The 25,987-nt window shown below is 38.6% G+C and overlaps 1 protein-coding gene across 3 annotated transcripts in view; it reads left to right on the top strand.

The window, feature by feature from the left end:
• The first annotated feature begins 134 nt into the window (after positions 1-134).
• The window catches only part of LOC126210462 (uncharacterized), an 86,669-nt gene continuing 60,816 nt past the window's right edge, over positions 135-25,987 (top strand). Inside the window, exons 1-2 of one of the 3 annotated variants that reach the window (XM_049939696.1) lie at positions 135-273; positions 1,975-2,052. Coding sequence is in view for 1 of the 3 variants with exons in the window: in XM_049939695.1 (XP_049795652.1) it covers positions 511-547; positions 1,975-2,060 (123 nt within the window). In the remaining 2 variants the exon portion in view is untranslated. Of the gene's footprint in view, positions 274-415; positions 548-1,974; positions 2,061-25,987 lie in introns of those variants that run through there. The other 2 variants (XM_049939695.1, XM_049939697.1) reach the window with 2 other exon arrangements.

Raw genomic sequence — 25,987 nt, 5'->3', positions numbered from 1 at the left:
CTCCACTTCCCCTTCACGAACAGAGACACGCTCCTAGCCACCTCCAATACGCTTCCACGTCTCGACAGCTTTGGCGCACGTCACTTCCTACAGCTGTGTCAGAGATACCAACGAACTACACATCTGCACTTGAGAGTCATTGGACGAGCCACAATAAACAAGGAAGCATCAATTGACGTTAACCGTAGTTACTACCACAAGCGGTAAATGTAACAAATTGCAGTGTCAAGTGAATACTGCATTACGGATGGTGATATCTTTAACAATGAAGAGGTAATAAATACGGAATAGGAAACTCAAGCTTACAGGGTGGCGAAATTATTTAATTTCTCCGAATCCATTTCCTGACTACATGAAATAGTGGGTGTGATATCTGAGCAGGATATAAGGATTGTAGAAGTATCAAGAAGTAGTGAATCTAGATTCGGTTTTGACTTCTTATCCGCCTCATTTTTTCCACTTAGAAACAGTCATTGCAGATAATGTTCTTCGATTGTTTATCGGACAGCGATGAATACAGTAACAAAACTAATTATTTATTGCTGTGGTACGGCTAGTTGATGCTCTCAATATACGCCCTCTTTTTAGGTATGGAAACTCGGATCGAAGTTCGACGAAAGCAGTTCTAAGAAATCGAACTGGAAGCACGTCCTTTTTTATTAATTTTTTGATGTGTCGTTTGAACCTAAAGGCAACAATAGTTGCGAAGAATCCACAACCATGCCCGTTTCCCTGTAGGTCGTTCCGTAAGGAAAGTGTATTGTAAGAAGAAAAGAAATGTCATCATGTATAAAACAGAAGGAAGTGGTGTAGTAGGTTAAGCCTGTAATATTTTGTTACTGTCAATCAGTATTTCGGACCCCTAACTTTATTGCACACACTGTGAGAACGGTCCAACTACACTTGAATGCAATCAAGTGATCAAGTCGCGTATTGTGTGCCAGTATTCTTACTGCTAGGTCGTGATATTTCGGATTGTCGAAGAAAGGAGACCCTTTTGATTATATAAATTTTGTTAAACAAGTGTAATAAACATTACATATGATCTCTCTCTCTCTCTCTCTCTCTCTCTCTCTCTCTCTCTCTGTGTGTGTGTGTGTGTGTGTGTGTGTGTGTGTGTGTGTGTGTGTGTGTGAGAATCCTTTGACAAGTTTGTTCTTTCAAATGCTGAACTCTTTTACTGAAGAAGGCTTTCTACATTTATTACAGATCACACAATTTTGTAGGAAACTGGATGTCATTGCATAAGACTGCAATTTTCATGAGTGACTGATTATATTACTAGCTCAATAGACTGTTTCTTGAAGTCGATCATAGTTAATTACGTCTTTTGATAAAAATGGGGTAGTGATCCTCCCAAAAATATTGGTTGTGATGACATACTGATTTGTAGCATAGCTTGAGATCTACGTTTGGTTGGAAAGTGGTAATTTGGATGAGTTGGGTGAATTCAATGAATGTGAATGCAAAATAAAGGTTGTCGTAACATATTGTTCTGGAGTGTAGTCCAGTCCATGTCTTCATTCAGTATGTAACACACTTTATCTTGTGGAAATTCAAGCTCTAAGGTACGAATACCATGCAGTCTTTGACAGCTCACTGAACTTGTTTGAGTTTGATACTACTATGAGTGTCTTTATAGCAGTGAACTGTTAGGCACAGAAACTTGCCTAAAGCCCATGTAAGAACAATCACAAGGCTACAAGGTAAATTCTGAAAATTTGTGTAAGATGACAGGCAAATCTGTGACAGGTATTTTGGTGCATGTCATCCACATATATAACTCTTAAGTCATTTTGAATTTTGGTTTTTAGGAAGTGTGTTTCATGTTTGTGTGAAAAAGTTACAAAGAATGGTGTAGAGTACACTAGATGTGTAGATATATCCAAAAATATGTAGTTGTGTACTATATTTGTATATTCTACATATTCTGATTGGATACTATATTTTGATTTTGATCCATATCTTTTTCAGCGAACGTGAATGGGGACCGAGTGGACAGAAAGTGGCGGACATTACCAAGTCTAGGAAGGAGAAAGTATAGCTGCCAAGGTAGGACTGTAAGTAAAGAAAGAAAGGGGAAAAAAAAGACAGAGATCTAGAAAATAATTTTTACCATGAGATGTTTTATACTATCTGAGAGGTCTTTGTATAATTTCCTTTAGATCTGTTAAGCCCTTGTTGGGTGAGGGGGGGGGGGACAAATAGTAGGTTGTAATTTTTTGGTCAGGTATTCCTGTGCAGAAATATTTTCCCACTCTAAGGCTCAGTGCTACAAAGCAAACGCACATTATTGGAGCTAGGGATGGAGTATGGAAGACCTAGATTTGTTGGGAAAATTCTCGGAAGGCATAATGCATCTGCAAGTTACTGCTGCAACCTGCTCCAGGATTTGTAGACAATTATTAAGTTGACCTGACAGCAGTTAAAGAATTGTTGATGGAACTTATGTGGGGATCACAGGGAAAAAGGTGTGTTGTTCCCCATGAAAATGATTTACTTGGGTCATTGAAGGGCTCTCAGAAATGGGGGTGGTTGCTGATAACCCAAGTATGCTGATAAAGTGCCCAAACAAGACCATTCCAGCCACAGCCAGGAGGTGAATGGAATGTCCTTCCAACTGGTTCTTAGCTAACAGCTTAACTCTTCATCTTTTAGGCTCATATCGAGCAATCTCAAACACATGGCTGTATAGTTACTGAAAATAGAGATCAATGAGCACACACTGGGTGTGGCTCATTGTGTGAAGTTCTTAGGCATCTAGATTGGTAATGAATTGAGGTGGCACAAGCGCATGGATAGGCTTACCATAAGGCTCAAGTCTGCTTACTTCGAACTTGCTGATCTTTCATTGCATTGCCTTGAAGACATGACTGTTACCATACTTTCACTTAGTACTGTTCTATGGTATAATCTTATGTGGTAGTGCAGCAAAAATAAAAAAAACAATTTTTGTACAGAAGCTGTAATTGTTATTGAACAGCTTGCAGAAGCCTCTTCAGGGATCATGTGATTCTTAACACTGATGTGCCAGTACATTTTCTCCATAATGGTATTTGTGGTTAATGACAAGAGTGAATTGAGGATGAACTGCAAATTTCAATTAGGATACTAAAAGTATAAATAATTTCCATATAGACTATACATCCCTTTCTAGGGCCCAGAAAGGAGTTGTGTGTTCTGATACAAACATCTAAAACAGGTTGCTGGTAGATGCCAGGCAGAAAACTGAAAGTCCTTAGATACTGAAAAACAAAATAAAAGAATACATAGTTAGCCACACCGTCCACCATTTATGAGAATATTTGGTCTCGGGGATCCAAATTCCACTTAACAATGTCTGCATGAAACATGTCATAACTTTGTTAGTATATAAAAGTTGATAGTGTTCTGTGTCAAGAAATGTAAACGCTTTTATTAAAAGATTTGGATAAAACAGCAACTCATTAGCTTAAGAGGAACAGGCGTAACTTTTAAAAGTAATTGTTTTTCTCCTAACAGCAATATGATTTGGGTAGATAGCTACTCAGCACTTAGAGTACACATCAAATGGCAGACAGACACAATCAAAATTGGACTAACAAGGGAACCTCCCCATCGCACCCCCCTCAGATTTAGTTATAAGTTGGCACAGTGGATAGGCCTTGATAAACTGAACACAGATCAATTGAGAAAACAGGAAGAAGTTGTGTGGAACTGTGAAAAAATAAGCAAAATATACAAACTGAGTAGTCCATGGGCCAGATAGGCAACATCATGGACTATACGAACTCAGGAGCGCCGTGGTCCCGTGGTAGCGTGAGCAGCTGTAGACCGAGAGGTCCTTGGTTCGAGTCTTCCCTGGAGTGAAAATTTTACTTTCTTTATTTTTGCATAGTTATTATCTGTCCGTTCGTTCATTGACGTCTCTGTTCACTGTAATAAGTTTAGTGTCTGTGTTTTGCGACTGCATCACAAAACCGTGCGATTAGTAGACGAAAGGACGTGCCTCTCCAATGGGATCCGAAAACATTTGATCGCATGGTCATAGGTGAACTGATTCCTCCACAGGAAAACACATCTGATATATTCTATACGACACTGGTGACGGCATGTGTGTCACATGACAGGAATATGTTGTCGACCCACCTAACTTGTACACTTGGCGATGGGTAAAAAGATTCTTCTACCTTGCCCGATTTAGGTTTTCTTGTGGATGTAATAACAACTCTCAAAAAAGTGATGAAAATATAAGAGTTTGTCACATAAACTGAAAATAAAATAATAAACTTTTCACTCGATGGAAGATTTGAACCGAGGACCTTTCGATCCGCAGCTGCTCACGTTACCACGAGACCACGGCGCTCCTGCGTTCCGATTGTCCTTGATGTTGCCTATCTGCCCGTGAACAACTCGGTTTGTATATTTTGCTTATTTTTTCACAGTTCCACAAAACTTCTTCCTGTTTTCTCAATTGATCTGTGTTCAGTTTTTCAAGGCCTATCCACTGTGCCAACTTATAACTAAATCTGAGGGGGGTGCAATGGGAAGGCTCCCTTGTAAGCGATCAGACACAGGCATCCTTCAGACATTGAAAAACTTGGACAAATTCATACTCGCACATGTGCCCTCGGTTATATCTGGGTGCTGAGGTCAAGCTCGTGTGCTTTGAAATGTGTATGTCTGCTGCTCAGTGCCTCCTGAATGTTGTGAGTAGCAGTCTGTCCTAATTCATAATGTTGTTATTACATTGCAGATTTTCCATTAGTTGTTTCTTTCCTAATATATGTGATGTAACGAAGATCCCTTTTTGTGGGTGAACTGAACCTAGATACCAGATATCACCTTCATTCCACATTGCAGTGATGATGTGGAGTGTGACATCATAGTGTTCAAACAGAAAGGAGACCACAGGAATGACAATATTCATTTTGTGTCTGTTGTATAGGTTTTAGAAATGTAGATTGTAATGACAGATTGAACTGTAGTATAGTCAGGGGTCTATGTAAGTTTGGAAGGTGATGGTGTGACTGGGTGTTGGTAAAGCCAAGCCCGAGCCAATGTGATTAAGAGATCTTGTGTGTAGTGACATACTGATCTATAGCATAGCCTGAGATCTAGGTTAGCTTGGATGGCATGATGAAGTGGCATTAAATGCTTCAGTTATCCAATATCACAATTATCAAGGTGAGTAGAGCAGCACGAATCACAATTTGTTGTTTGTATATTCGACAGAAGTAGCCAGCAGTAGCTGCTGTGTAACTGGACTTGTTCTACACCCCTTAGTGCCCTATTTCTTGCTGAGATTTACAGAACACGGCATGTGAGTGATGAGAAAATGAAAATAGTGTGTCTATTGTACGGACTGTAAGGTTACAACAAGAGTAGAAGAGGGAAGGATGTGGCTAACATGACAGCAAAGTACCCTCCATCCTTTACTGTACACTCCAGCCTTTACTGTACACAGGGTTGTAGAGTTTATACTTTTTTTGTTTCATTCATATGCGGAGCCTGGGATATGTAACCACTTAAATGTCTTGTCTCTGTATGCCCTGCAGTTTGGTGGTTGTAGTCAATTCATAGATTATTCACTTAATACAGGGTGTTCAAACTTAGTAAGTAGTCTTTTGGGGGATAATTGGCTTCTATCTTGAAGTGCTGCTGTTATGTTGACACTGTATCGTGGCAGTTTTATGGTGGGGTGGTTTGATCAAAGCTCACTTAAGATATCGGTAGAGGTCGTGCCTGAACTACCACACACTGCCATTGCTGACCTCGGCAAGTGGTTGCACAGTAGCTGTTAGCGAGTGCTGTGTGTATTCTGCTTTGCTATGCATTGTTCATTGCTCATTGTTGGCCTTTCTTTTGCAATGAATGAGGAGACCAGTACTGGTCCATGATGGGGTTCAGATACAACCCTCATGACACCATCGTAATGACTGTTATATCAGTTCTGCTTCCACTAGAGCACAGAACTTGGAAGTAGACCACCAGTGCTGTGAGAGGAAGGTGGGGCTCGTGCTCCGCTGCACTTCTTTTCCCTTGGGCAATCCACGTTCTCATTTGTTTACACCGTCGCAGACTGACACAATATATTGTCAGGCTTCTCAGCATTTCTGTGGAGCTCTCCCAGGAGTCAAGCTAACTACTGACCCTTGGAGTTTTGCCTTTTTGTACATATTCAGTATCTATTGTTAATTCTGATATGTATGATCTCTCACATTTGGGCAGTGTTATTTCACAAGTATAAGAATTTGGGGAGAAAAATTACATGGATGGGATGTGCAAATGTTTTGTAATCAGTCGCCTTTGTGAACAAATTGCAATTTCCCAGCTTTGTACCAGTGAACTGAATCCTTCCTGCTGCTTTATTTACAACTAAACCTTTGTGATAATTTCATTTTATATTCTCACATATTAGTACATCCAAGCATTTGGGTCATTCTCAAAAATCGGACATATTTTGTAAAAAAAATTTTTTTTTTAATTTTGAAAGTAATTAAGTTTTGTATATTTTTATGTTATCACAATCAAGTAAATCATTACTCCAATAGTGGTTCCAAAAAAAGGCTTTTTTTTTCAACTAAAAAGTTTAACAGCATAGCTGGAGGGGAGCTTGGTAGTAATGGAGGTGAGAACTGCCTAAAATATCTGAGTATTGGGTAAGTTAGAGGTTAGTAATTGTCACTGAAACATAACATGAATCATTATTTATTGTTTATACTCATTACAGTACAAATAGATCAAGATACAAATAGTACATCAGACCAAAATATTATAATTTTTCAAATCATCAAATTAATACTTTTCTCGGTTATTGATGTTTGGTGGATTTAAAAAGAGTCATTATTTCACATCATTCTATATGAGAGACATCTTCTTTTTCAGGGATTACAAACAAAGTGGCCTAAAAATCTCAACAAATAGCTTGAAGCAAATTTGTGAAAGCAGCGAACAGTTTTAAAAGCTAAAACAATTGAGCTACTATATGAAACATTAATGTAAACCTACTCAGCAAGCATACATAAGCTGCTTAATTCCAGTACTACTTTTTAAAAAGTAAATAAAGTAGGATCATTTCAGTGCATGAGGCTAATCTTTTAATATTCTGAAAATCATAAGTTAGAGCTTAAGCTATCTTTTTTTTAAAAAAAAAGTCACTGCCTAGCTAAAATATAAATTTCTCACTTATATATGGACATAGCTTTTCTAATTTGACAAATAAAAGAACTTATTTTTATCATTTAATCACTAAGGAACACTCCATTACTACATTCTCAACTCCGTGAAGATCAGTTTTCAGGGAGGTGTGAGTAATGGAGGTGACAAACATTCACAAAATTAGATGTTTAGCTGCTTCTTTTGAGGTTGGAATTTCTATCCCCTTAGTGTTAATTTACAGTTAATGTGTTATCGGTTTATAATAATAAAAATAATAAAGGACTATAACTTACACAAAACAATAGCGTAGTGGAGGTGATGATTATTAAAGTTAATATTTCTTCTTGGCACTGTAATAATTTAACTCAAACTCTACAGTCATACAAGCCACACTATAACTGCCCAAAAATTGCCTCTTTTCTCATATTAAAATTATTGTTCAGATCGTTGTTATTCTGATTGATTACAACATTTAAGTAGAATATTATCACAAAATATGTTATTTTTATGTAATTAAAGCTTAAAAACCATTAACTATGAAGATGTGGCCACTTGGTCAAAAACACTCTTATCTTGGCTGATGCTCTGGTGACGTCACAGGCTAGGAGTAAGATGAAGCTATACTTGTGTTAAAGTAGCTTTAACCAAAGTTACAACATTCTTACGTACTTTTACTACTAACAGTTTAGCTATTTAGTGATGTAAAATGCAATTACAACTTTTAAGTAACAATTGAAAGGAATTTTGTGAAAGCTGATATTGGAAGCCTTGCAAAAGTCGATGCATCTATATGCTCCACCCATTTGGAGCGATGATATGTGCGATGGCAGACATTCTTTTTCCTGTAACATCATTAAAATCACTTGAAACTAAGGAACTATAGAACTTTTGCTAATGAGTCCATATATTATGGCTAGATCGTTGACTATCAGTCATAAGCTACGACCCAAAGCACAAATTGTTCTTGGTAAAACTCAGTGTTGGTTTCCTTTGTAGGAGGCACTCAGCAGAGATGCTGCATCTGTCAGACATTCTGTGGTGCAACAGACAGCATATTCGACCGCCGTGCGAGAGGGCCCATGTTCAAATCCTGGAAGGGTCATTTACTTTTCAAAGTTTTACACAAAATAAATGTCCGCCGCTCGTGGTCTCACGGTAGTGTTCTCGATTCCTGAGAACGGAGTCCTGGGTTCGATTCCCAGCGAAGTCGGGGATTTTCACCTGCCCCAAGATGTCTGGTGTTAGTGTCATCTTCTTCATCTTCATCATCATCATCATCATCATCATCATCATCATCATCATCATCATCATTCATCCCCATTATGGTCGGAGGAAGGCAATGGCAAACCATCTCCTTAGGACCTTGCGTAGTACGGCAGTACGGGTCTCCCGCATCGTTCCCCTATGCTCTGTCAAGAAGCATGGGACTTCATTTCCATGCGAAATACAAAAATAGCATTAGCAAGAACTGATTGTAACAGTTGTTAAGATTGTCGGCTGTATTATACCTAGCTTCTCATTAGTCTTAGTCTGAGAAAAGGATAACAGAGGATAACTGCATTTGCTTTGCAAACAAACTATTCACTTTTTTGGAAAGCATTGCTCGTAGTTAAGATATAATCATGCAGTATTGAACAGTAGCCACAAATTTTGCCTGTGCTGTGCAGTGTCTTCTGTGATGTTAAGTTTTCTCAAATCCCTTCTTGTCTCTTCCAACCACCTTATAGTGTTTTTTAATTTGGAAATGAAATTAAAAATTTTCTTCTTTAGGCTATTGTCATTCATTCTACAAATTCGCCTGTAAAACTTTAATCTCCTCTTCCTTACTATGTCTGCAATTGTTTCTACATTTCTTTATAGATCTTGACTTTTCCTCTTCGTCCAGTTGTTATCCTAGTTCTTTTGTGCTCATAAAATTTTTCTGAGTATTTTTCGTTTTTTATTTTCCAGGTTTTCTTTTTCACCTCTTTTATTCATTGTTAGGCATTCAGATCCATGAAGTGCTTCCACTGAATTACTGTTGCGTAGTGTTTAATTTTTGCCTGGAATGATACTGATCTTTTGTTGTATTGGTTTCTGGTGAGATGTAAGTGGATGAGGTCATACGGAGAGAAATAAAGTGTGTACAACATTCAGGTGCCACAAATGTAAGGGCTGTGATGTTGGTTAGTGTAAACTAACATTAGCGTTTGAAGCAGACTTCCTTCATACTTATGTAAGATGATGAAACTGCAAAAGTTAAGCAATAAGTATCCTAGCCAAACAGTATGAAGATAAAAAAACATAGTTTGTAATGTAGTAAAATGTGTGTGGTCACATTAACTAGAAAATACCTTATTGAACATGATGTGGGGGAGCATATCTTGGAGATAAATTAATGGTTAACTTCACAGTGCAACATATTTTTAATTAAGTTAGTGAACTTGTGTGTTGACATGGCGGCGGTTTGCCGGTACAGTGCAATCACATTTTAAGCATCTTTTCATTCTCTGGAACACTTAAAAACAACGTTTCAGGAGGTTCTGTAGATGTATTTGTACAGTATGGTACTACACACCATTTGTGACCAATTTTCCAAAATGTAAATTCCAAAACATGACATCAGTGTGAATTAGCATTGTGACATTAGGCACAACGAGCTAGCCAGTGATGTCACAAGGACTTGAACAGAGCGTTTTAGGGGACATTCAAATTATTTGAATTTAATTTCCGTTTTTATAAAAGAATACTAAAATTTAAGATGAACAACAGCATGTTAGGAGCAAAAAATTACATAATTAATCATTTAAGACAATGTCCAGAAAACGGTCAAATACCCTAATGAGATCGCTGCTTGCACTTCCCCTTATATGGAGAAAAAAGCTACTAGAACACTGTATGAGACATTTATTGAACTAATAAATCTCAATCAAGGAGGTGAGGATGTAGCGTGGGACCGGGTTTTTAAAAAAAAATACAGTAATACCATGTTGTTAAAATTTTCTAATTGTTAAACTGTTTAAAAATTAAAACCCTTTATAATGCCTTATACAATTTAACATGATGTGATTAAGATAGGTGTAGGGAACAAGTAATGGAGGTGAGATCTCACATACTGTTGTTCAAATTTTTAATAAAATTGAAAAATTTTATTTAAAAATAAGTAAATTAATGATTTAATATAGTTTTAAACTAAATTCAAGATATTTGGAAAAAAACAACTTAAATGCATTTAAATAAAGCATGTTATGACCTGGGACCCAAATACGCCCGATTTTTGAAAATGACCCATTTGCGTGAATTGTCCGATTCCAATTGTAGTCATAGATTACTACTTGCTTGTGTATTATAAAGTGCATAATTTTATATTTCTGCGCATTTAAAGCAAGCTGCTAATTTTTGCACCTGTTTGGAATGTTATCAAGATCTGCATGGAAATTTTTGCAACTTTCTTTTATTCATATAGTACCTCCTACACATAACTCTATCATCTGTAAAAGGTCTTAGGTTAGTATTAGTATGGTCTTCCAGGTCATGAAACAGTGAGCTGGTGAGGAGGGAAAACAGCTGGTTCAAAGTTTGTATCCTTTCAGTGTGAGTGTGACTTTCCTAAGGTAATCAATTGAGTACCACAATGTTACATCATATTATTACTTTTCTTTTCAAGTAATCAATTCTGACTGGTTTGAAACAACTCACCACGAATCCCTCTCTTGTGCCAAATGTTTCTTCTCAGAGTAGTACTTGCATGTGAAGTCCTCAATTATTTGTTGGCTTCATTCCAATCTTTGTCTTCCCCTTCAGTTTTTATTCTGTACTGCTCCTTCTAATAGCATGGAAGTTATTCATTGATCTCTCAACACATGTGCCATCTTCTTGTCCTTTATCTTGTCAGCGTTTTCCAATATTTCTTTGTTCGTTGATTCTACAGGGAATCTCCTCATTCTGTACCTTACCAGTACACCTAATTTTTCAATGTCTTTCTGTCTCAAATGCTTTGATTCTCTTCTGTTCAGGATTTCCCACAGTTTGTGATTTACTACTATAAAATGCTGTGCTCCAAATGTACATTTTCAGAAATTTTTTCCTCAAATTAAGGCAGATGTTTGTTACTAAGAGAATTCTCTTGGGTTGGAGTGCTATCTTGGTCTGTGTTAATCTGCTTTTTATGTTGTCCTTATTTTGCCTGCTGTGTTATTTTGCTTCCCAGGTAGCAGAATTCCTTAACTTCACTTGCTTTGTGGTCACCGATTTTTATATTTAGTTTATTCCCAATCTCATTACTGCTGCTCCTTGTTATTTTTGTCTTTCTTCAGTTTACTCTCAATCCACATTCTGTATTCATGAGATGATTCATTCCATTCATCAGGCCTTACATTTATTCCTCAATTTCACTCAGGATAGCAGTGTGATATCTTCTCTTTAATGTCTTTTCACTCCAAATTTTAATCCCACTCTTGAATCTTCCTTTTCTTTCTGTAATTGCTTCTTCGATGTATATGCTCGACAGCAGAGACAAAAGACTGCATCTCTGTCTTACACCAATTTAATCTGAGCATTTCACTCTTAGTCTTCCATTCTAATTTTTAACTCTTGGTCCTTGTATTGTTGTTGTTGTTGTCTTCAGTCCTGAGACTGGTTTGATGCAGCTCTCCATGCTACTCCATCCTGTGCAAGCTTCTTCATCTCCCAATACCTACTGCAACCTACATTCTTCTGAATCTGCTTGGTGTATTCATCTCTTGGTCTCCCTCTACGATTTTTACCTCCACGCTGTCCTCCAATACTAAATTGGTGATCCCTTGATGCCCCAGAACACGTCCTACCAATCGATGCCTTCTTCTAGTCAAGTTGTGCCACAAACTTCTCTTCTCCCCAGTCCTATTCAATACCTCCTCATTAGTTATGTGGTCTCCCCGTCTAATCTTCAGCATTCTTCTGTAGCACCACATTTCGAAACCTTCTATTCTTTTCTTGTCCAAACTATTTATCGTCCATGTTTCACTTCCATACATGGCTACACTCCATACAAATACTTTCAGAAACGACTTCATGATGCTTAAATCTATACTCGATGTTAACAAATTTCTCTGCTTCAGAAACGCTTTCCTTCCCATTGCCAGTCTCCATTTTATATCCTCCCTACTTCGACCATCATCAGTTATTTTGCTCCCCAAGTAGCAAACTCCTTTACTACTTTAAGTGTCTCATTTCCTAATCTAATTCCCTCAGCATCACCCGACTTAATTCGACTACATTCCATTATCCTCGTTTTGCTTTTGTTGATGTTCATCTTATATCCTCCTTTCAAGACACTATCCATTCGGTTCAACTGCTCTTCCAAGTCCTTTGCTGTCTCTGACAGAATTACAATGTCATTAGCAAACCTCAAAGTTTTTATTTCTTCTCCATGGATTTTAATACCTACTCTGAATTTTTCTTTTGTTTCCTTCACTGCTTGCTCAATATACAGATTGAACAACATCGGGGAGAGGCTTCAACTCTGTCTCACTCCCTTCCCAACCACTGCTTCCCTTTCATGCCCCTCAACTCTTATAACTGCCATTTGGTTTCTATACAAATTGTAAATAGCCTTTCGCTCCCTGTATTTTACCCCTGCCACCTTCAGAATTTGAAAGAGAGTATTCCAGTCAACATTGTCAAAAGCTTTCTCTAAGTCTACAAATGCTAGAAACGTAGGTTTGCCTTTCCTTAATCTTTCTTCTAAGATAAGTCGTAGGGTCAGTATAGCCTCACATGTTCCAATATTTCTACAGAATCCAAACTGATCTTCCCCGAGCTCGGCTTCTACTAGTTTTTCCATTCGTCTCTAAAGAATTCGTGTTAGTATTTTGCAACTGTGACTTATTAAACTGATAGTTCGGTAATTTTCACATCTGTCAACACCTGCTTTCTTTGGTATTGGAATTATTATATTCTTCTTGAAGTCTGAGGGTCTTTCGCCTATCTCATACATCTTGCTCACCAGATGGTAGAGTTTTGTCAGGACTGGCTCTCCCAAAGCCGTCAGTAGTTCTAATGGAATGTTGTCTACTCCCGGGGCCTTATTTCGACTCAGGTCTTTCAGTGCTCTGTCAAACTCTTCACTCAGTATCGTATCTCCCATTTCATCTTCATCTACATCCTCTTCCATTTCCATATTGTCCTCAAGTACATCGCCCTTGTATAGATCCTCTATATACTCCTTCCATCTTTCTGCTTTCCCTTCTTTGCTTAGAACTGGGTTACCATCTGAGCTCTTTTCTCCAAAGGTCTCTTTAATTTTCCTGTAGGCAGTGTCTATCTTACCCCTGGTGAGATAAGCCTCTACATCCTTACATTTGTCCTATAGCCATGCCTGCTTAGCCATTTTGCACTTCCTGTCGATATCATTTTTGAGTCCTTTGTATTCCTTTTTGCCTGCTTCATTTACTGCATTTTTATGTTTTCTCCTTTCATCAATTAAATTCAATATTTCTTCTGCTACCCAAGGATTTTTATTAGACCTCGTCTTTTTACCTACTTGATCCTCTGCTGCCTTCACTACTTCATCCCTCAAAGCTACCCATTCTTCTTCTACTGTATTTCTTTCCCCCATTCCTGTCAGTTGTTCCCTTACGCTCTCCCTGAAACTCTGTACAAACTCTGTACAACGTCTGGTTCAGTTTAGCCAGGTCCCATCTCCTTAAATTCCCACCTTTTTGCAGTTTCTTCAGTTTCAATCTACAGTTCATAACCAATAGATAGTGGTCAGAGTCCACATCTGCCCCTGGAAATGTCTTACAGTTTAAAACCTGGTTCCTAAATCTCTGTCTTACCATTATATAATCTATCTGATACCTACTAGTATCTCCAGAATTCTTCCATGTATACAACCTTCTTTTATGATTCTTGAACCAAGTGTTAGCTATGATTAAGTTATGCTCTGTGCAAAATTCTACCAGGCGGCTTCGTCTTTCATTTCTTACCCCCAGTCCATATTCACCTATGTTTCCTTCTCTCCCTTTTCCTACTGCCGAATTCCAGTCACCCATTACTATTAAATTTTCGTCTCCCTTCACTATCTGAATAATTTCTTTTATTTCATCATACATTTCTTCAATTTCTTCATCTGCAGACCTAGTTGGCATATAAACTTGTACTACTGTAGTAGGCGTGGGCTTTGTGTCTATCTAGGCCACAATAATGCGTTCAGTATGTTGTTTGTAGTAGCTTACCTGCATTCCTATTTTTTTTATTCATTATTTAACCTACTTCTGCATTAGCCCTATTTGACTTTGTATTTATAACCCTGTATTCGCCTGACCAAAAGTCATGTTCCTCCTGCCACCGAACTTCACTAATTCCCACTATATCTAACTTTAACCTATCCATTTCCCTTTTTAAATTTTCTAACTTACCTGCCCGATTAAGGGATCTGACATTCCACGCTCCGATCCGTAGAACGCCAGTTTTCTTTCTCATAATAACGACGTCCTCTTGAGTAGTCCCCGCCCGGAGATACGAATGGGGGACTGTTTTACCTCCGGAATATTTTACGCAAGAGGAAGCCATCATCATTAACCATACGGTAAAGCTGCATGCCCTCGGGAAAAATTACGGCTGTAGTTTCCCCTTGCTTTCAACCGTTGGCAATACCAGCACAGCAATGCCATTTTTGTTAGTGTTACAAGGCCAGATCAGTCAATCATCCAGACTGTTGCCCCTGCAACTACTGAAAAGGCTGCTTGCCCCTCTTCAGGAACCACGCGTTTGTCTGGCCTCTCAACAGATACCCCTTCATTGTGGTTGCACCTACGGTACAGCTATCTGTATAACTGAGGCACGCAAGCCTCCCCATCAATGGCAAGTTGCGTGGTTCATGTATATATTGCATATTACCCATATTTCACTATAGCTTACTCCTATTTTCCTCAGAATGTTGAACAACTTGTACCATTTTACATGTCATACTATATGGAAGAATTTTGATAGATTCAGTTGTATAAAAAGCTAAAATAATCTTAGGAAAAGGATAGATTGCTACTCACCGTAAAGATGACACGTTGAGTTGCAGACAGGCACAACCAGTTGGGTGCATCGGCAGAGGATGGCACACAGTAAAGTTGAGGGGACATGAGTAAGGAGAAGGTGATAGGACAGAGGGAGGCGGAAACTGTTGGGTGAGAGGTGTGGGGGTACAGCACGTTACCACAGGTTGAAGCTGGGGTAACAGATATCGGGAGTGATGAATGTGTTGCAAGGGTAACTCCCATCTGCGCAGTTCAAGAAAACTGGTGGTGGAAGGGAAGATCCAGATGACGTGGTTGTGACGCAGCCGTTGAAATCGAGCATTTTATGTTCAGCTTCATATTGTGCCTCAAGGTGGTCTATTTTGCTCTGGGCCACAGTTTGGCAGTAGCTGTTCATCCTGGCGGGCAACTCGTCGGTAGTCATACCAGTATAAAAAGCGGTGCGATGATTGGAGCAGAGCTGGTATATGATATGGCTGCTTTCACAGGTGGTCCGGCTTTTGATAGGGTAAGATAAGCCTGTAACAGGACTGGAATAGGAAGTGCCTGGTGGGCAGATTTGACGAGTCTTTCACCTATATCTTCCACAAGGATATGATCCCTGTGGCAAGGGGATGAGATTTGGAATGGGATAGGGACAGACTAAGGCATTATGGAGGTTGGATGGGCAATGGAACAATGCTTTAGGAGAGGTGAGAAGGATCTTGGGTGGGATGCCCTCATTTCAGGGTTATCAAAGCCCCGAGGAAGAACGTGGTTCAGTTGGTCCAGTCCAAGGTGGTATTGGGTGAAAAGGGAGCTCACCTTTGTAGCTGGTTCTTCGGGGTGGTGGGAGAATTGGGGTGTATGGGGAAATGGCATGGGAGATCTGTTTGTGAACTGTGTTTGGGGATAGTGCTCGCTTGTGAAGGCCTTGGTAAGACCTTTGGCATACTGGGCAAGGGAGTTCCTGTCACTGCAGATATGCCATCCCCAGGCGGCGAGCCTCTGTCAGCGTTTTGATTACCTATCGTCACGCCCTGAAATGAGGGTCATCCTACCCGAGACCCTTCTTACCCTAACTAAAGTGGTGTTCCATCGCCCATCCAATCTCCACAACATCCTAGTCCAGCCCTGTGCCACTCGCATTCCCAATTCCAACTCCTTGCCACAGGCATCATCTCCCTCTGGAAGACCGAGGTGCAAGACTTGTCCAATCTACTCCCCAGCACTTCCTATTCCAGTCCTGACCGAGAGCAAAGGGGACCAACCTGTGTATGCAACTATATGCAGCTGTATGTATCATGCTTGATTTTAATGACTGCTTTCAAACACCACTGTATATTGCCAGATTAATTGCAGCACCTTTGATGCAGTTAAGATTTTTTCTGTTCCTCTCATCAGTATCCCTCTCCTGTGGCAAACACTTCATCTCGAAATTGCACTTGCATCCAGTGTCTTCCATTATGAGGGCAATGTGAAAGTTTGTGGAATTAGTGCTAACACAATGAGTTTCCCATGTAATAATAGTTTATCCTCTAAGAATAAACTCGTGACACGTCAGTGCTCTTGACAGAGATCTGTAATGCGGACATCTCCCTGTGGTTGTTCCTGTGTAGTGATATGTGAAGATGGAAAAAAAAAAAATTAAAAAATCAAGATTTGAGCAGTGATTAAGTACTATGTAAAGCAAGGTGTGGAAGCAAACGAAATCCATGACAGTTTTCAGAACACAATGGGGGCTGCTCTTCTTTGTATTGAACTGCTGTCAAGTGGACAAATGAGTTTAAATTTGGTCAGGACATCTTACATGATGATCTGCATAGTGGTCTGCCAGAATGTGCCACTACCCCTGAAATTATTGCAAAAGTGCATAAAATGGTCACGGAGGATTGCTGACTCAAAGTACGAGAAATTGCTGAAGCTGTAGGGATGTCATCTCAGTGGGCTTATCACATTTTAACAGTGGAACTAGATATGAGAAAATCATCTGCTAGATCCGGTGCCGCAAATATTGATGCAGGATCAGAAATGCTTCAGAATGGAAATGTCCAAACAAGGTTTGACCAGTTTTCAGAGTAACCGACAAGATTGTTTGCGCCAGTTTATGGCCACAGGTAAACGTGGGTTCGCTGCTCTATGGCAGATACAAAACAATAGTCAAGGCAGTGGAAATGTGTTGGTTCACCACCACCAAGGGAAGCAAAGGAAATATGGTCTTCCGGGAAGGCCGTGTCAGTTTCCTGGGATGTGGAAGGGACTCTGCTTATAGATTGTCTTCTCACCCATTAAACAATTTCGAGACAATATTATGCTAATCTCCTGGATCTACTACACCAAAAGGTAAGTGAAAAAGACCAGGTTTGGCAAGGAAGAAAGTAATCTTTCTTTGAAACAATGCACGCCCACACACAAATATCATTGCTCTGGTAATACACAAATTAAGATACGAATTGTTGCCATAGCTGCCTTATTCACCTGATTTGACTCCATCAGACATCCTCTCTTCCCGAAGCTCAAAATTTTTCTCAGTGGATGGAGACACTCTTCAAACAGAGAACGGACAGCCAGAGTCAATAGGTATTTTACGGTCTGTAGGAATCTGACTTTTGGGTTGGGATTGGGGCACTGGAACATTGTTGGAATGAGCGAATTAGTGTACTGGGGGACTACATTGAAAAATGAAGTTTCACTGAAGTAAGTAATTTGTTCTTGAAGGAAGTCATTTGTTTGTATTCTATTCAATGAACTTTTTAAATGACCCTTGTGTTTGTTTAGTGTATTGCAATCTCTATCTTCCCCTACAGTTTTTACCCTTTACATCTCCCTCAATCACCACGAAAGTTATTCCGTGATGTCTTAGCACAAGTCCAATCACCCCACCACTTCTTCTTGTCAGTGTTACACCTGTTCCTCTCCTTGCTGATTCTGCAAAGAGGCTCCTCAATTCTTGTTAAATAGGTTCACCTAATTTTCATCATCCTTCTATAGCACATCATTTTAGATATTTCGACTCTCCTCTCTTCCGTATTTCTCGCAATTCGTGATTCACATCTATACAATGCTGTACCATAAATGTACATTCTCAGAAATTTCTTCCACTAATTAAGGTCCACTGTTTGATAATAGCAGACTTCTTTTGGCATGGAAAGCCCTCTTGCTTGTAGCAGTCTGCTTTTCGGTCCTCCTTACTCTGTCCGTTGTATTATTTTGTTTCAAATATCAAATAATGGAAATTCCTTAATGGAATGTAACAATATTATGAGAAGGAAAGTTTTCCCTCACCAAATAGCAGAGATGCTGAGTCACAGATAGGCACGACAAAAATCCTTCCGTTTGTCTACTTAATGGTAACCAATTTTGGTGTTAAGTTTGTTGCCATTCTCATTTCTCTACTCGTCATTACTTTCATCCTTCTTCAGTGTACCTCAAATCTAAAGTATGTGCTCATTAAATTGTTCATTCCGTTCAACAAGCCCTACAATTTTCCTCATGTCCATTGAGGATAAATTTTGTACTTAGCATATTCTCATCTCCTGGTGTCAAATGAAATAATATTTTGGAGGAAGTCAGGTCGGGCACAGAGGTGACTTTTGGTCCGAGAAGTGTCATCTGGATAGAATCGAAGTAATGAAAGGAGTAGAGGTAACAATGCAGTTGAGGCACTGAGTGGTCAATAGACATATGAACGTGACTGAAGACATTGCTAAGCTTTTTGGCATCTTCTTCTCCGTCCTGCTCTACCCTACACAATTCTTCGCTGCAATCAAGTTGCAGCAACGGTACACTGTAGTCGCTCAAAATAATGTCATCGAATGTGTGTATGCCGTGTCTGTGTTAGTTAGCTTGGAAGAAAGAGGTTGTCAGAATGCTAGGTGAAATTTTCAGTCTCATTCGTGTGCTTATCAGCTGCCAACTGCCTCAGCCATATCTTGTATCGTCATCTTATTCCTTCCATTATTTATATTCCACCGAAGACTTCCCATTGTCAAATATATGGTGTTAATTGAATAACCTTATGTAGACCACTATTTGATGAGCTGAGAATACTTTCACTCATGCCATAGAACATATACTTTCTAATAAGGTTTCTTGTGTGAAGGATAAACTCCTGCTTTCTAATTAAATGGGTTGTGTGAAGGAAGCAGGTACATCCATGGAGTTAATGCAAGACAGAGGAGCAGTTTGTGTGCGGGGAGGAAGGGAGGGAACAGTTGCTTTGTTTTTTTAAAATGTGTATCACTTTGCAGCATACATTTTGAATGAGCTCTCTCGAGAACTGGTGGCAGTTGTAGGAAAATGTCCTACTTTCATGCTCAAGTAGAGACCTTTCCTGTAGACAAGCTTTATTCTGTCTGCAAGGATACTTAGTGATTTCAGTTGTGAAATAACTATGATATACTAAAACTGATGGAATCCAGAAAATATTGTTCTTCAAATAACTTATGGGAATACAGCCATGTGACTTCTTTGACGATACCGATATTTTGACAGGTGCACACCCCATTATTTTCAAGGTTAAAATGCAATGAGAGAGCGCTGTGCATGAAATTTAATACCTCGGTATGTGGGAAAACAACACACACACACACACACACACACACATCTTTGTTGGCAGAAATTTATCCAATAGGTGACAAAATTGTATAGCTGATATTTTTTTTATATAACTGACACAGTGAATTTGAAGATATATTGTACACCAAGAGTTACATCTGGCAAAAGCTTGATAATCATCCAGTCATAGTGTAGTTAAAGATTTACCAGAATGAAGAATGCTCCTATCATAGCCCAAAAACAGGCGAATATGTCCTCATCAGAGTTAGGGTTGTAAAGAATATGAACAAGCTTTTTGACGTATTAGGCAGTTGCAAAGACACATAAATCAAATCATCTTGACATATTTGTGCTTTTTGACGTATTGATATTAGTATCCGTGTCATGTAATATAATGTATCATGTCAAGTAAAGTAATATTATACATGATGTCATGTCCTGTAACATAACACTTGCCATCATGTCATCCAACATGGTATTTGTCATATAGTGTAGTATGACACAATGTGTCATTAAAGTTAAGAATGTATGCATCCCTACTCCGGGATACTTCCTATTATACCATATTGTACGGACTGTAAAACACATTTTTTCTGTGAAAAATTGCCTCCAAAATTCAGGTGCTTCTTATATTGAAATTAATATAAAAATCTCCAGCGTTTGATTTAAAATTCCCGGCAGTTTAAAAATGGCCATATATTCCTGATGCCGAGGGAAACCTCTCTCTATGTGGCAACATTGGATTCAACTGGTAGCAACAGTGCACTGATATGATGAACATGAGTTGAGGGGATTCACAAGCTAGTTAACACTGTCTCCCTCCTGCCCCACCCCGCCATCACAAACCCAGAACACTGTCTAGCCTGTGATGCGTCGTTACAGTCTACAGTGCCAGTGAACTTAAATTGAACGTGATTTGTGTAATTGGTAACAATACAGTATTTTTGTTAGTAGCTAGTTTCGTAATGGAGAAAATTTAAAGATATTCATATGATGCGAGATATAAATTGAAAGTAAGACCATTTGCAGAACATGGAATCAGAGCCACTGAGTGGCATTTCTGCCCTCCACCAATAGAAAAAAACCACTTGTGATTGGCAGGCTAGTAAAGAATAACTGAAAAAAATGAGGGAGACAAAATGTGCAAATATTGGACTGAATGCAAAATGGCCAAAACTAGATGATGACATATTGCAATGGATTCAAGGACACTATCAACATGGCACTGGCATTAATACAAAAATGATTCAAATACGCCTTGTAAGCTAGTGCTACAGTGGAACGTAACAGACTTTAAGGGTGGAGTTGGTTAGTGTTTCAAGTTTATGAAGTGTCATGGACTTAACTTGAGAACCAAAACCAAAGTATCTCAGAAAATGCCACAAGAGTATGAAGAGAAAATATTATCTTCCCATTTCTTTGTTATTCAGCATCAAAAGAAAACCAGTGTGGAAATAAGCCAAAAGATGAATGTGGATGAAACTCGTCGGACATTTGATGAGCCAAGTAACAGAACTGTTGCCATGAAAGGTACTAAAACTGTAACTATAAAAACAAGTGGACATGAAAAAGTACACTATGCTGTTGTCCTTTCATGTTGTGCTGATGGTACTAAACTTAAGCCAGTGATCATTTTCAAGTGCAAAACAATGCCAAAACCATCTGAAATACCACCAGGTGGTGTTGTTTGCTTTATTGAAGATGAGTTCTCTTGTTGTGCTAGATCATTTTGGTAGTGATTTGAAAAATTCTGTGAAACATAAATTGAGACAGGGAAATACAGAACTTGCTGTTATTCCAGGAGGACATACTTCACAGTTGCAACATCTTGATGTCTTGATAAATAAACAAGCCCTTGTTGTCTCAGTAAATAAACCAGTTAAAGTGTACATGAGAGAGGAATGGAACAAATGGATGATGGATGAAACCCAACATAAATTCACCCCCGAAGGGAGCTGTAAAATGACCTACAGTCAAACAAGTGTGTCAATGGATAAAACAGTCGTGGTCTAGATTGAGAGAAAGCTCAAAAAATGCAGCAGAAATGACATTTCCAATAGCAGTGAAGACCATATTATATATAAAAAGGACAACAAAAAGGAAGAAGAAGAAAGTTCAGATGATAATTTTCAGGGATTTTAAAGGTCAGTTTTGTTTTATAAACTAAGAATTTTTTTTAGTCTGGTTTTGCAGTCTAATAATAAAAATGGTGAAAATGTTATTTTTCTAAATAATTGCTTGAAAAGTAAGGTGCATCTTAGAGTCCGTAGCATCTTATGATCTATAAAGTACGGTAGATAACCACGACTCTTAAGATACTTCCTATTATAAACACATCCCACTCTCTAGAAGCACACAGATTTGTGTCTGTTTGTTCACCATACATCTAATGAGATGAGTCTTAAGAGAGCTCACTGCACAAGGAAGGTAAGGTTATCTCATTAAAAAGTGCAAATATGTCAAGACGTTTTGATTTAAATATCTTTGAAGCTGCCAGATAACTTGAAAAGCCAGTTGCCCTCCTCTACATCCCTAATTCTGTCCAGGATATACTCTCCTTTTTTTGTGCTATGATAGGATCATTTTTATTCTGGTTCCCAACTTTTACTCTGCCATAATTTTGACCTTGGACTGCAATCCCCTGGCAACTAATGTAGAGTTCAGTTGTCAGGGGCGGTGAGTGATCCAGTGTAGGTTTTTTTTATTGTCTTTTAAACATTGGTACTTACATCGTGGCAATGGGTAAAACTTTCACAAAATAAAAAAAATAACCATTAATTAGATGTATTTGTCTACCTTATTACAAAATTTTAATTGATTCGCACAAGTTGAAAACAGACAAGCAGCACATGTAAAAAGCTCACAAAAACGTGCTTTTTGCCCATAAAATGTGAGTGAAGTTAGATTTTTTGAAAGCAAATTTTCAGTTTTATTGAAGAATGCATTTTTTATTTATTTGATTCACTTTAAACCATTTCCACACATTCAATTCCCATTAGAATGAATTTTACATGCTACATTTAACTCAACTTTAAACCATTATATCTTGACAACAGATAAAGTTTACTGGATTAAAAAATATCGTTTTGACATTACCCATTTGTCTACCTTTGTGCAAAGTTTGTATTGATTTTTACATATAGAAGTGTGGCACCCTTCCAAAACCTACCAGAAAAATGTGTTTTTTGCATGTAAAATCCAAACGAAGCAAGAGTTTTTTTTCGAACAGTTAAAACTTATCTTAGACCAAGGTTCGATACACCGGTGGACCAAATTTGGACTATCAGTCTTACTTGAAATCCAAACAGTGACTGTTTTTGTATGTTAAAATTCGAACAGTGCCTTTAGCTGAGCATTAATTTCAGCACAATAAAAATCTTTTCCAAAAGGAATTAATCAATTCGCATAATTTGCCTGAGCGCCAATTCTGGTTCCTTATTCAAACTTAACTTTATGTACTGTAACATAGCAACTGTAAAACAGATGTTTGAATGGCTATACAAACAGTGCTTCCATACTGTGATGAAGATGATGATGATGATGATGATGATGATGATGATGATGATAACTGGCGGGTGAGGTAGCATTAATTCTGTCCCCCTGTTGTTTGACCAGTTATAGAGTGAGATTCAATGCATAATTGAAGCAAGACATTCCATCTCTATTTATAAGGTCACTTGCTAATTTATTTCAACTGCTTTCTTAACAACACTATCACAATAGCTGGAATGCCAGAATCTCTGTGTTTTTATATTCCATAGGATGGCCATTGCCAAGGCAGTGTTCTGCAATAGCAGATTTGCTTGGTTGTTGTAAGCATGTGTGATGCTTATGTTCGATTCACCAGTTCACTATGGTCCTGCAACCAATAAATGGCATGCCGCAACTGCAAGGAATACAATAGACATCTGCCTTGCACAAAGCAAGATCATCCTTTACGAATCCCAAAAGTGCCCTAATCTTATATGGTGGTTGAAAGACACATTTCTCATCATATCTCCTCAGAAAGTAACCAGTTCTGTTGAAATGGTTCCTGTGTAAGGTAAAAAGGCCGTAGACTTTGATGCCACTTTGTTATTAGCATCGCCTACCAGATTCACTGTTGGTGAAAGCACAATGTTTGTTTAATCCTTCTTTCAGTATCACCTTTCTGACAAAAAGTGTCTTTGAGACAGGCTAACTCAGCTGACATACTTTCTGGGTCTGAGATGACATGAACCTTCATGCTTTGTACCTTGGTTCATAGGGCCCACATCATCTCAGACACTGAAAGTTTGTCAGCTGAGTTAACCCGTTTTGAAGCTGCCTTGTGTTAGAATGATTATGGCGAAAGACAGATCAAAAGCACATTGCACTATCAGCCAACTGTGAATTGTGTTTAAAATGATATATTGTGTATGTATATTACATAATTATAATATAGAATATGTATATTTTTGGACAACATGTGATTCTGTGAAGATGATGTGACATTTGTTAAACCAGTAGCAGTGTTAAGTAAGTGTTTGTAATAGACTTCTTATACTTTATATTAATGTGTTGGCAAGGGTTAATGATTTATAATTTTCCAGTTTTTGTAGGCTCGTTAAGATGACAGATTAAGTGTTAAATCACGCAAATGTAAAGGCTGAGAATCCAACCAAATATTTAGAGATTAAAATTATAAATAACTTAAGCTGGAATGTTTACATAATTAATGTTGTGGGGAAAACTTTTTTGGACTGAACAATAAAAGTTTTGCACAGTGTAATTTATTGGCAGAACACGTAAATAAGCAACAGGCTTCCCAAAGGGACCACCTACGCTACACTTGTCCATTATCTTCTGGAATATTGCTGTGTGGTGTGGAAATGACATCAAATAGAACTAACAGAGAACATTGAAAAAGTTCAAGGAAGGGCAGCTTATTTTGTATTGTTGTGAAATAGAGAAGATATTGTCATGGATATGATGTGCAAGTTTGGGCTGGAATTGTTAAAACAAAGGCAATTTACATTGTGGCAGGTTCTTTTCACAAAATTTCAATTGCTAACTTTCTCCTCTTTGAGTGTGAAAATATTTTTTTGGTACCCACCTACATATGGAGAAATGATCATTGCAGTAAAATAATAGAAATCAGAGCTCACACAAAAAGGTTTTAACTGTTCATTTTTCCTGCATGCTGTCCAAGAGTGGCGTTATAGGGAAATAGCTAACCACACGACATTTCATTTCATTTCAGTCTTTCCTTCTCATCCCGTATTGTAAGTCTCCCCTGACCCATGGTTCTGGGCGGGCTTTCCCAAAATCTACTCCTTTCCTACACCTCTCCAGTCTTTTTCCTTCACCCTTCTTCCTTCCCCTTCAACCCTTCTGTGTGAAGAAAGAGCCACAGGCTCCGAAAGCTTGCCAATCACAACAGTCTTTTATGTGTGTGTTTTGACAGCACTTGGTGAATAGATTTTTTATTGTCCAGTCAAATAATTTTATCAGTGCGCGAGATTGAAGTTAGTCCTGTCGAGAGAGAGAGAAAAAAAAAAGAAAGAAAAAAAAAACAGAGATACAGTCACCAGAAGGTGACCAGCCTATCGCATTCTGCACTGTCTTCGGGGCTACTGTAAATAAAATAGGTAGAGTCCTGGGCAGACATGGCATTGAAACCATTTTCCAACCACCCAATAAAAGATAATTTTGCCCTCAGTGTTCCTGGAATTCATACAATTCCTCATGAATGAGTAGCATTCAATCAATACGAACCATTTCAGAATGCTGCGCAGAGCATCGATGCTACACGAAATAACGAGATTCTGATGTATGTGCTAGTGCTGAGGACAGCCTCATGTTCGGAGAACTGGAAATATTATCCTGTGCATGTACCTACTAAGATTATATCATCAAAGAAACTTGGGATTCTGTGATCAATGTGGAACAACTTTAACCAGCACAGTTGCTATAGCCTTAGAGATGTGGTGGATATTGTTATAACTTCAAGTTGAACAAATATATTTCAAGGAAGACGCAATACATCAAAGTCACAGATCAAATAAACAGAGTAAGACGTGTGTACACTTTAATAGTCAAATCATAACTGAGTCCGAGTTTAGCAGCCGCTGGCTGGCTGGCCGCTTAAGTGGCGCTGCTGCTGCTTGGCTGGCAGACAGCGCCGCATGTAGAGGACGCACGTAACTGCGCAGCGGCACTTTGAAAGATTGGCGAGTCACAACACTTTTCCCCCCTTTGAAGTTTTTGCACAGGTCTTGATGGAAGTGGCCTGTAGATTGCTAACGTCCATAGGTATTGTTTGACTGGCTGTAAAGTCTCAAGGAGGAGGCTTCCCGTAC

Source organism: Schistocerca nitens, chromosome 10 (genome assembly GCF_023898315.1).
Source record: "Schistocerca nitens isolate TAMUIC-IGC-003100 chromosome 10, iqSchNite1.1, whole genome shotgun sequence".
NCBI lineage: Eukaryota > Metazoa > Arthropoda > Insecta > Orthoptera > Acrididae > Schistocerca > Schistocerca nitens.
Note: the sequence above shows the minus strand (reverse complement) of the source record. Positions and strands in the feature narration are given on the sequence as shown.